Genomic DNA, 12,585 nt, shown 5'->3' with positions numbered 1-12,585 from the left:
AAACTCCTGACTACTTGTATATCGATATAGAACATTTCATTTTATGGACTTAATTTTGAATATGATACATTAACCTCGAAGTCGGTTCAATTTTCTCGATCCACGTATTGTATAAAAAAAAATTATAATTTCCAGATTAAAACTACGTTTAATTTTTAATATCAATATCAAAGTTGTTGTAGATAGCTTGTCGATAATATACTATACTACGAGGAAAATAAACTTTTCGTGCTTGTCCATATCGATTTTTCCACCTTGAATATTTTAACGTAATTCAATTATAGTTTCGTGAATTCAAAACCACTCGTTAATTTTGTGATCTATAAACAAATTTTAAATAGATATTTCAGTCCATTTAAGAATAAAGGAGATGTCACTTCACCCATAGACATTTTCTTTCTTGGTGCTGTATTTTTAGCAAAGTGTTCTTGATTACAATCATTTTCCAACAAATTCTTATCGGTTAATAGTATTGGTTAATTTTTAAAACCAACGACGTTAACATGGTTAACACCGAAAAGTTGTACATAAAAATTAATTTGTTCGACATTTTAACCTACAAAATTCTTACGTAAATGTAAATTCGTCGACTTTATAAAAGTATATGCAACATATACATAGATTGAGATATTTTGAACTATGGGTGTTGCGTTGGTCGCAGTTGGGCGCGGCGTGGGCAGTGGGCAGTACTCACGGCTTTGCTCGTGCGTTCAATTTTACTTTTGGGTTTGTTGGAACCAAAACATTTAATGCCAATAATTGAGGAAAATAAAGGACAATAAAAACAGGGATAAAAATGGTGGGTTTTTTTTAGTTGATTTGATTGAGTTTCTTTATAACGACATCCAGTCAAATCATTCTAAAAACTCCAACAACACTTTACAAAAACAGTACTTTCATATTTTGTTTTTCTTTTCTTTTTTTAAAGTCAAATCTTTTTTATCGTACACTTTCACAAGCTTAAATCCATTAAAAGCAATCATTTTTTTTAAAAAAAAAATTGAATGTATTTAACAAGATGTTTTAGTGATGTGTAAATTGTAATACATACACTAGATTTTAAGTGTTCTATTAAGAAATATGATATAAACAAAAGCTTTAAAATAACGTAGGGCACCATTGGATAATTATATTAATAATAATAATAATAATAAAAAAAAAGGACTCAAAAAGTAAATTGTTAAATGAAAGTAAATTTACTTATAAAGCACTAAAAAAGAATGGATTGAATTTTATTTAACAAAAGAAAAGGATAAAAAGAGAAAGAGAAGATGGGAAGAAGATGGCGGTGTGTGTTGAAGGGGGGTTGCATTGCGAAAGAAGAAGGGTGCGTACTGCGTAGTGTAGAGTGGCAAATGGGGAGTGGGGGGAGGAAGGGGAGTGGGGGAGTGGCAGCCACAAACAAAATGTACGAACAAATCCCTGTACCTACGTCCACTGTCTCCATTTAAACAGCCCCCTCCACCCCCCTCTTTCTTTTTTTTCTTTCTTTGTTCTAATTTTAATTTGCAAAATTACTTTAAATGATAACATTTTTTTAAAAAAATATTACAGTAGATTTATAATATACCAAAATATATTACTATATGTGTCTATCATGATAAATCACTGATACGTTGTAATATTTTACTATATTTTATGAATTTTTTAGTTAATAGGGTAAAATTTATCAAACCCTTTATATATATCATTTGAAAAATTTGCTATACTTTGTAAAAGTCGTTCTCCTTTAATTAATTTTTAATTTTTAATTTTTTTAAAAAATATAATTTTTACTGATGTTAATAAAATAAAATAAGCATTGGAGATTAAATTGAAACTATATAGAATTGAAATTGGAGAATGGGAAAAAAAAGGGGGGAAGGGGTGAATAAGGCTGGAGACTAAATTGATATATTAATAATTTTATTTTATTAATGTATATATTATTGACTTTTTTTTCTTCTTCTTATCTTCACTCTCCTCCTCTCATTTTCCTCCTCTTGGGGGCTTTGACCATTCCATTTTTTTATATTTATTCAAATGGATTGTACGGATTTATCAAGTGTCGGCCATATTCCATTCCAAGATAACGGAAACACATAATCTACCTTTTCTTATTCTCTTTATTTTCATTTTTACATTTTATGCTATGATGTTAATTTCATAAAAAAAAAAAAAAAAAACTCTTTCAACTAAATATGTTTGTTTGTCGGTATGAGACGAGTTTTATAGAGATTTATCTTTAATGAAATAAGAATTAACGATCAAAAGTCTTACATCGATTAGATAAAGTGGATGATATGAGATATATAAGTGAAGACAACTATTTCGAAACTCTTTAGTGTGGTACTGAAAGGAAAACATGAAAGTGTATGTTCAAAGTGGACAATGTCATGAAACTGTGGAGATATTTTGAGTCTCGAAAGAAGGTTATGGTGTGATACTCAAAGTGGACAATATTATTATACTATTTGTAGAGAAATTTTGAGGTCCTCTTTATCTTAACGGATGGAAGAAGAATGTAAGGATATGATGTTCAATTATGAAAATAGTGTGGTCACAATGATATGATGATCCAAACTTGTGTTCTAGGTTAACATGTACACTATATTCATGTCTTAGTTTTTGTAATCCTAAAGAACTTATACTCTAAGGGAATTTTTGGAACATTCGGAAAAATGTCATAGATAACATTATATGAATATTTCTTAAACAAATAACAACATTGAAACGTGTTTTCTTTATAAATCACGTATCAAGGTTGGATGTTGAAAAATTGTCATAAAAATTTTTAACATTTAAAGATCTTCATCTTTTTTCTCTCTTAAATTCTTAATTATTTATCTACAATGATAGATACTTACATTTATAGATCATCGTCACTAAAAAACTGTTAGCAACTGTCACAAAAAAAAAATATATTGACAAGGGGCTAAAAGAAAAATAAATTATATAGAAAAATTTTGAACCTGGATCAGAAGGGAGCCGACAAATAGAATAACCATCAACCTACATATAATTATTAAAAATTAAATAGTTTTTTTTTTATATATATTATATAAAGACAATAAAGTTTAGAGAGGCCCGAGCCTCCCTAATCTATATTAAATCTGTCGGTGGAAGAATTTCTCACACGATATGTAGGTGTGCGTATGCAGACATAGTTTTTGTTTGATCTCAAATTAAAGTTTAATTAGCCATGAATGAATGAATTAAGAATAATATAATAATATGAATGGGAGTGGATGTGCTAAGTTTGATTTAGGAATTTTATAATATATAGTACAAAACCATAGCTTAAACGCATGTAATTTGGTTTTTAATATTGGTTAAGGTTTAAATCCACTAGAGCTTGGCATTTGTGGCTGAGGTTATCTTATTTTCCTTTTTTGTGCGTACACGTAACACGTATATCAAATATATATATATATATATATATATATATATAATTTATTCACATACAAAAAGAAAATATCTATTCAATTTTCTATTTAAAAATTCCTTTTTTTTTAGGTTGATTCATGATTGACACTTTTAACCTAAACTTAGATAAGAGATTTGAACAACAAATTTTTTGGTAATACGTATACATCCAAAAGTTTCCTAACAAGTGGAAATGAATTTTAATTTGAAGGAAATAACATTATTATTGCAGGGCCTTAACACAAGACTTTCTTGAACCATCTGTTTTGATATCATCTTAAAGTAGTGAAAATAAATATATCATCTCAGGTTTCACCATTCTTGAGTTTCAAGAGTTGTAAGTTAAAAAGAAAAAAAGAAGCTTAAAAGCTATATATTTTAGATTAATATTTAAAAAGCACTATATAATCGTTGTATCTTTAATATGACATGGAAAAGTGACATGTGAATAAAGAAAATCTTGCCTCAAAGTGAGTTAATTCAATGGTAATTTTTAGAATCATTTTCTATAGATATCTAACGAAAGAAGAACAAGAGACTAGAAATACATTAAAGTACTAAACACAAAAACAATCATCCATAGGGTGGTCTTTCTATCCAAACAAGTGAAGGAACAAACAAGTTAAAGATTTTTTATATCTTAGTTTTGTTGTCCCTAAAAGAAACAACATACAACATATCGATATAAATATTTAATTATTGTAGCAAAAGGTAATTATTATAGTTTTAAATAATCCTTATTATAGTTTAAATAATCCTTACCCCAAAACGGTCCCTTAAGAATATTTGGAGAAACGAGTGAAGTTGTTTAGTATAATAACCGTTAAGTCTTGAAAAGTTGTTTAATCGTAAAACACATATGTAAAAAGTTCACAAGTCACGAAATTCATGTTTTTTCTAATTATATAATCTACTGCTAGTCCAATAGCTACTTGAACCAAACAAGAAGTAGAGCCTAACTCTAAATCTTCGACCAAAGCGATGGACGTTAATGTAATTGAACACAATCATAAATTAATTATATTGTAGAGCTGCTTGGTAGTTGGCGGTAAGCTATTAAATGGGAAGAGGTAGCTTAGCTTGTTGCCGAATTGGCAACCACTAGAGGTGCCACTCAATGATCAATCTACATCTATCAAGCACAATGATCAATTCTCACATGTTCTCACTATAAACAAAATACCACAACTCAAATTTTTAATACTCATAAGAAATAGCTATATTGAAATAATAAATAAAAAGTAAAACCCCCCTTTTGAAAAGGACATGGGCTCAAACTTCTCATTTGTTTCATTCATGTATTATTGTCTATTATATAGTATCGAACTTTTATGGGGGAAGAATTTCATTTTTAAACCTAAATCACACGAGAAAAAAAATATATTTATTTTATTTTACTAAGATCGAGATGTTCGTAATAATTTATTTCAATGAAAAAGTATTTAGAGAGAAATACTAATATTTCTTTTTAGATAAAAATAATTGTTCTCAAGTTTAATAATCAGAGACCTTTGAGATAAACATAATCAATTTTACTCTAATTCTTTTTCCTTAACTTGTGTTGGTACTTAAATTTGTTTAGATTTGTAACGATGTTTTTTTCTATCAATTTATCACATAATTAGTATAATAATAAAATGTAATTTGTACTTTAAAGTATTAAAATTATATATAACTATCTTACTTTAAACATCAACGTATAAATAATTAAAGTAGTAAAGCAAGCAAAAAAAAAAAAAAAAAAAAAAACAAAACAAAACATACAAATGTATTAACAGATTAACAAATGTATATAACTGAAGTGAGATAAAAACGTTAACAACTAAAAGTTTAAAGTTCGAAGTCGTTTGGAAAACTGTAATGTAATTAAGATCACTAAAAAAGAGGAGTACTAGAAAACGTAAATAATTAAAAGACAAAACAAAAACGAGATCGTAAATATAAAAACTATGAAAAATAAAATTAGATTGGAAATTATAAATCAAATTCAAAACACTAATTTAGATTAGATTGGATCACAAATTCATCCCAACGTAAGCAACCAAACACGTAGTTTGAACTTCATACTTCGTTTACGTATAAAAATCACTCTTTCTAAGCATTTGATCTAATGGGCTGGTGCGGCGAAAATGGAGTTGGGGTCCAATATGAGCCCAAGTCGTAGCATCTTTTCTTGTACAAAATATAAAAGCTTATTCTATATATATATATACACACACACATATTAATGAGTAAATTAAGTCAAAATATGTCGATGAAAAAAATAATAAGTACACTACATAAAATCAAGACTATAGTCTAATATTAAAGAAGCGAAGAAACAGTATTATTTACCATGAACTTTCAATATTATCAACTCCTAAGATTTCATTCTTGTCCTTTCTTTTCTGATTTGAGTAAATAATGTACAGATAATGATAGAAATCCAACCTAAAGTAGAAAAGAATACATGTTAGTATACAAATTGAGCTATCTGGATCATTACAACTATCATCAAAGTTAAATTTTAGTAATTTTAATAAATCTAAATTTAGTGACTTGAAATTAAATTAAATATTTAAAACAGGGAATATTTTGAAGGAAAGCTTAATTTCATTAAATTAATAAGTGAAATATAAAAAGATTAGTGTAAGGAGTGGATATTGGAAAAGGAAAATTATATAATCTAATATTACACACCAAGAGACAAGGAATAGAGAGGGGTGAAGGAAAAAGTCGACACGTAGAAATCAACACTGATTTCCACCGCAAAGCTCTAAGGCGTGTCGAAATTTTGCTGCCTCTTTGTTAATGGCTACGGGCTTTTTGCTTTTTGTTTTTACTCTCCCACGCAGAATAGCAACTTGAAGAAACAGGAAGAAGAAGAAGAAGAAGTGGATGATGGTGATCGGTTTGAGCATTCAAGGCCTATTGGATTTGTTCGTGGCCGGGATTTCACTCGCCATTGGTTTGGCAATTTTCGCTCTTATTGCTTCCATCCTTTGTTCTGCTGCTTTCTTGAACTGTGCCAAGGATGTTTCCTAATTCGGTGGTACGCTCTTCTCAATTTTCATCGGAAACCTGTTCTGATTCTTTCGTCGTCTGTTTGATCTGAATCTTGGAGAGTAATTTTGATTTCATTACAATGGAGACAGAATTGGCTAGTGGAATTGATTGATTGATTGATTGGTTGTTTGTTTGTTTGTTTGTTTGTTTTTTCTGAGTGTGAATGCTTAGGTAATTAAACTTTGATTTGATGAAAAGGAGGGGAATGGCGAGAAAACGATCTGGATTCAACATTCTGTAATTAGTTTTTCTTTTTCTTTCTCGAATACACCATTCCACGGATTCCATCCGGATCCGCGACGAACCCTAGAGGTCTGTAGAACCCTAGAACACGAGGCTCTGAATACAATGCGATATTGGAAATGCCTTTACGACGAAGGTCTTCGATAATCCTCTCGATCACGGCTTTTCCCAGACCAAGCCCTTGGAAGGAAGGATCCACCACCACATCCCATATAATCGCGTTGAACACACCGTCGCCTGTAGCCCTAGCGAACGCCACCGGTCGTTGTGTTTTACCGTATTGGATCCACAGCAAGGCGTCGGTGTTCTCCAACGCGACCCTGATCTTGTCTGGATCGCGTTTGGGGAATCCTACGGCGGCAAAGACCGAGTTCAGGTGGTCGAGGTTGAGGTCGGAGACGGTGCGGTGAAGCACGAAGCCGCGGGATTCGAGGTCCTTGTCGGAGACGCTGTAGCTAGAATTCGCCGGCGAGGCTTGGGCAGAGATGGAGACGGCGACGTAACGTGGATGGGGGGAGATGGGGTTAGTGAGACGAAGTGAGGAGGAAAAAGGGGCGGAGGTGATGGCCGGAAGTAGCATTGTTAGAGGAAGTTAGAGAGAAATGGGAGAAGTGAATGTTATCTGAAAATGGAAGGTTTGATTGGTGTTAAGAGACGCCATGGAAGGGTTGGAAGTTTGTGGTGATAATGGAGGCTTCGTATGCAAGTAATACAAAGCAGTCGTTTGGACCGGAAGGACTTTCTTGCTTTTCCATGGATAAGTGGGCCTTTCATTTCGGACATGTAAACAATAAAGAAATCACTCTCCCAGGGTTAAATTTACTTACTTAGGACTTTTTGATCATTTTATACTTTCTAATGCTATTCTATTTGAATGAACTAAAAACATGTCATAATCACTTTCACTTTGGTTTACTCAATTAGCATAAAGTTGACATGTAGTTCATATCTTTTACTTTATTAAAAAAAAATGTTTACCATTGATTTTTGGCAAAGATTGGTATGCACAATGATTTGAAAAAAGGTTTTCAAAAGCTATATAACAAATAACAGAAATTTGTATTCCAAGGCACAAAAAGGTAAGAAGTGTGCAATTTAAAAAATGGGAATGTGTAGTTCTGTTTTGTAACAACTTAAAAGAGGAAAAAAAAAAAAAAAAAGGTGAAAACGGTTCATAGCATAATATATTCTAAAGCAAAAAGAGGTAAAAAGTTAAATGAAGTTATTATTAAATGCATTGAAATTTGAATCTACAATGTTCTTTCAGCAAAATTCAAGCCTACAAATTGGAAAAGGTTAGAGGGAAATAGAGATTTATTTTTCAATTTCGTGTGTTTGGTTTGGATCCTCATTTGGTTTAGCTTAATTTTGAACGTATACGCTTGCTCGACCTCCAACCAATTTAATTAACCCACTCAATCTATCCCACTCTGCCACCTCTCTTCTAGAGAGAAAAATAATATATATACATATATATATATATATAGAAGTGGAAAGACAAAATTGATTTTAGCAATTTCGAAATAACTTTGCAAAAAAACTCTAAATGGGATTGCTATTAAAGGTTTTCTCGAAAACACATTTCAAATACAAATTGAATAACTCCAACATATTAACTCCGTGAGAACGGAAGAAATGTAAGGCAACAGTGGGTGAAAAGCGGCCTTGAAGACGGAGTTATCGCTTAAAAACAGAGAGAAAAAAACAGAGAAAGAAACTCAAAGGTTGGTATTAGCTTTTTGTTTTTAAGGATAGGTTAATTAATTATGGCTACACTTTGGTTTGGTGACTAGCTCTAATATTAATATCCTTAATTCACCCAATCATATTAACTCTTTTTCTCAATTCTTCTTCATTTAGGAAATGTAAGGAAGACCCAACAACCAGACCAATATTTAGTTGTTGCATCTTCTATTGACTAAAAACACTCAATAGCAGCCATGCAAGAAAGCAACTTCTTCTATAAAACTTAGATGCCCATTTTCCATATTTCCCACTTTCTAAACCTTAATTTCAAAATCAAAATGGGAATCTCAAATAAAGTTTATGGAGTTGTGATGATGATTGTGTATTGTGGTTTGTTTGTTGTGAGCTATAGTTTGTTTGAAACAGGGGAGACCCGATTGACTTTGGATTACTATGCCAAAACTTGTCCCAATGTGTTGCAGATTGTGAGGAAAGAGATGGAGTGTGCTGTTCTTTCTGAACCGCGTAATGCAGCTCTTGTTGTTCGATTGCATTTTCATGATTGTTTCGTTCAGGTTCATTTTCACTTATTTTACTTTTATTCCATCGAAAAGTGAAATTGATAATGTTTGTGTTTGGTGTTTATTATGTCTTATTTCTCGTTTGTTTTTCTTTTGGTGATTAGACTGTAACTAATCATATTCACCCTTGAAAAAATAGATAACGATCCAATTTCTATAAAACAAATTTTCTATATTTAAAATTTTTATCTCACAAAGTATCCAAGTTTTTCTTTTCTTAGAAGAAGAAGACAAAAATCTGTGAAAGGTAATTTTTTCTTTGTTATAATTCTTTTGTACTTAACTTATAAGCTTAGTCTCTAATCTTTAAAGTCATGTATATTTAGTTCTTAAATTTTGATGAGTACATGTTTAATAAACTTTTTTGGATTTTTATTTTGTATTTAACAAATTCTTGAACTTTTAGGTTTTTTTGTCTTATAGGTCCTTGACAAATTCAAAATATTTTAAAAAAACTAATCAATTTTTTAGATATAAGTTTGAAGTTTATGTTTATCGACGAAATTAGAAAGCAAGAGATGGAATGAAAAAAAAAGTTAGATTTATATATGTGTTTGGTAACCTATTTAAAAATTGGATAATAGTTTAAATTATGATTTAGAATGTGTTTGAAATTATGTTTATAAATTAACTAGTTATGGTGTGGTTGACAATGAACAATTATTGATTTAGATATCAAATGTTTTATGCAAACAAAATTTGTATCATTATTATTTTATTTTTTTATAACACAATGTTTAATTATAATTTGAATAATTAATTTATAAATATCATACTATACTTTGGATTGGAAAAATGAATCGAGTATATAATATAATATATACTCGAGCACTTGTGTGCATCTAAGTCTTGTTTTTACCTGATTCAATATACGTGGAAGATATTTGTATGAACTTAACTAATTGTTAGGATTTGAATCAGGGGTGCGACGGGTCAGTTTTGCTGGACGACACAATAACATTACAGGGAGAAAAAAAAGCTTCCAACAACATACACTCTCTCAAAGGCTTTAGAATCATTGATAGGATAAAGAACAGCATTGAATCAGAATGTCCTGGGATTGTTTCTTGTGCTGATATACTCACTATTGCTGCCAGGGATGCTGTGATTCTGGTAATTTTTAATCCCAAATTTACTTACAACCTTGAGGAGATTGCGTCTTTTATTTCTATGTTTTTGAAGTTTACGTTTGTTTTCTCAAATACGGTAACATGGTGTTTACTTTCATCGGAGAAACACTCGAATTCTTAGTTAAGTTCTATAAACAAAAACAACGGAGGGGTAACAAAACAGAGAAATCTATAGGAGGAAGTAAGTGTTTCTAAGGTTAATCTTAAAAAACAAGAAACTAAATAGTTATCAAACGAGACATGAAGGCGTCGTCAAAAGTTATTCTGATTTAAAATCATTGATGAGTGTCATGTTGGAATGTCTTGAATATGTTATTTGACGCTTCAAAAGCCGACAAATATGGAGAAACCTAAGTTATTTTATTTTGTGTTATTTACGGTTTTGTATTTTAAATTGTTCTCTCTAAGAAAAATTTTCTCCTTTCCCAGGTGGGTGGGCCTTACTGGGATGTTCCCCTAGGAAGAAAGGATTCGACAAGTGCAAGTTATGAACTTGCAAACACAAATCTTCCCTCTGCCAATGAGGGGCTTCTCAGCATCATCTCCAAGTTTCTTTATCAGGGTCTCTCGGTTACTGACATGGTAGCTCTATCAGGTATTAAACTCTTTCAATTTAGATTTCGTAACTATTAGATTAAACTATAAATGTTGTTATCGAATTTTAAGAAGTTCCTAAACTTTTTAGTTGGTATTATAAAGGTACTTGTTTAAACTCGATTTCGTTGGTCTATGCCATTTCGTTATTTTTAACAGTTCCATGGCACATTTGCTGTATTAACATTCAACATCGTACTTTTTTCTTCTTTCTTCGTTTAGTTTAGCAATTGTTTGATAGGAAGATAGAACCATCAACCCTTGAAATGGTAGTAAGTTTCTTATCTATAAAGTTGCTCGCATTAACTCAACCAATAAAGACCTAATAGATAGAAAGTATAGGACTAACTGACAAAACTTTAGAGTAAGTTAATGTAATCTAACAGTTGCATTTCTAAAATCTTTCTGATGTACTTCTGGAAAATGCCAACAAAATTATGAAAGCTATTGTTAAGACTTTGGGTCAGTTTAAAGATATAGTTAAATTTTTTGTGAGTTTGGAGCTCGTATTTTCCAGGAGCGCACACAATCGGAATGGCAAGGTGTGAGAATTTCAGACAAAGAATCTATGGGGATTTCGACGCGACTTCAGACCCAAACAACCCGATTTCGAGGTCGTACATCGAGAAGTTAAGGTCAATATGTCCCTTAGTTGGTAAAACAGGAGAGAACAACATAACAGCAATGGACAATATGACACCAGAGCTATTTGACAGCTCTTATTTCCAAATGTTGATGAGAGGAGAAGGGGTTTTGAATTCAGATCAAGAATTGTATTCCAGCCTTTTGGGGATAGAAACTAAGGCATTGGTGAAGAAATATGCTGCCGATCCAATTGCTTTCTTTCAGCAATTCTCTGATTCTATGGTGAAATTGGGAAATATTACCAATTCTGATAGCTTTGTCAATGGAGAAGTTAGGAAAAACTGCAGGTTTATTAATACATGAGAGAACAAAAAGGGAAACTAAATCTTCTTTCTATTTATAAAGGAATTGTTCTGATATTACAATCTTTGTAACATGTTCATCATGCAAATTTGTATGAGTATTAAAGCATAGGAAGTTTGATCTTCAAATCATAATGTATGCTTTTTGAGTTTTAAGTTAAATCTTCTATATTATATATGAAATTCTGTGTTTGTTTCTTTGGAATTTAGGTTCCTATTCACTGCTGGGTTATATTTTCCACCAATTTAGGGAAGATAAATGCAAAAGTAAATCTTAATGTTCAAATTATTTGTCATATTTCATGATATATGTATAACACGAAGATGAATTTGCTTTATGTTAAATTTTTTATAAATTACAATATCATATAACATATATGTTATCATCGATCAAAGGTCAATAGAAAAACATAAAGTTTTGTCGATATAGTTAAAGGTATCGGTAAGGTAAGAAAGTTTATATTTGATATATTTTTTAGAACTATGATGCAAATAGCATAAATACATATACAATTTATGAATGTCATCTCTTAATTTGACACTCTTAATTTCTTAATCGGGTAGCAAAATTATATATATCGTTGTTTTAGAAGGTGAGATGATTTATTTAATCAGTTCAACAAATACAATTTGAATTCATTGAAAAAGAAAAAGAAAAATAAAACTAAAAGAATAAACATATTCTAAAATTTTAGAAAACAGTCTCCTAGATACACGAAAATATAAAGTAAAATTTAGATGGTCAACCAAGCAAAGTGATTTTGTTATTTCTTTTCCCATCAGATTCAAATTTCACATTGTTAAGAAAGTCAAAGTTTAATGAATATTTCAAGCTTTGATGAGGTTAAATGTTGTTTGACTTTCACTTATCTTGATTTGAAATTAAAATAAAACCAAAATTTTCAACTTAAATAATTAAAAGAAAAAGGAAATGGAGGTATCTTAGTCCATGTA

The 12,585-nt window shown here is 30.6% G+C and overlaps 3 protein-coding genes across 4 annotated transcripts; 2 read left to right on the top strand and 1 right to left on the bottom strand.

The window, feature by feature from the left end:
- Positions 1-5,975: 5,975 nt before the first annotated feature.
- On the top strand, positions 5,976-9,938 carry LOC127151438 (uncharacterized). Of its 2 annotated transcripts, XR_007824382.1 has the most exons (3): positions 5,976-6,436; positions 8,862-8,954; positions 9,882-9,938. XR_007824382.1 is itself a non-coding variant. In XM_051091111.1 (1 exon), exon 1 carries the CDS (start codon positions 6,283-6,285, stop codon positions 6,427-6,429), a length of 147 nt encoding a protein of 48 aa, XP_050947068.1. In that variant the 5' UTR covers positions 5,976-6,282; the 3' UTR covers positions 6,430-6,587. The 2 variants fall into 2 exon arrangements, 1 of the variants encoding a protein (XP_050947068.1); XM_051091111.1 differs by lacking the exons at positions 8,862-8,954; positions 9,882-9,938 and having other exon boundaries at positions 5,976-6,587.
- On the bottom strand, positions 6,657-7,656 carry LOC103489215 (serotonin N-acetyltransferase 2, chloroplastic). Its single transcript, XM_008448278.3, has one exon. It carries the CDS (start codon positions 7,271-7,273, stop codon positions 6,692-6,694), a length of 582 nt encoding a protein of 193 aa, XP_008446500.1. The 5' UTR covers positions 7,274-7,656; the 3' UTR covers positions 6,657-6,691.
- Positions 8,212-11,787, top strand: LOC103489214 (peroxidase 11). Its single transcript, XM_008448277.3, has 5 exons — positions 8,212-8,417; positions 8,554-8,954; positions 9,882-10,073; positions 10,520-10,685; positions 11,202-11,787. The coding sequence occupies exons 2-5, from the start codon at positions 8,667-8,669 to the stop codon at positions 11,630-11,632; spliced, it is 1,077 nt and encodes a 358-aa protein (XP_008446499.2). The 5' UTR covers positions 8,212-8,417; positions 8,554-8,666; the 3' UTR covers positions 11,633-11,787.
- The last annotated feature ends 798 nt before the right edge of the window (positions 11,788-12,585 follow it).

Source organism: Cucumis melo, chromosome 10 (assembly GCF_025177605.1).
Source record: "Cucumis melo cultivar AY chromosome 10, USDA_Cmelo_AY_1.0, whole genome shotgun sequence".
Taxonomy (NCBI): domain Eukaryota; kingdom Viridiplantae; phylum Streptophyta; class Magnoliopsida; order Cucurbitales; family Cucurbitaceae; genus Cucumis; species Cucumis melo.
This window is presented reverse-complemented; position numbering and strand designations above follow the sequence as displayed.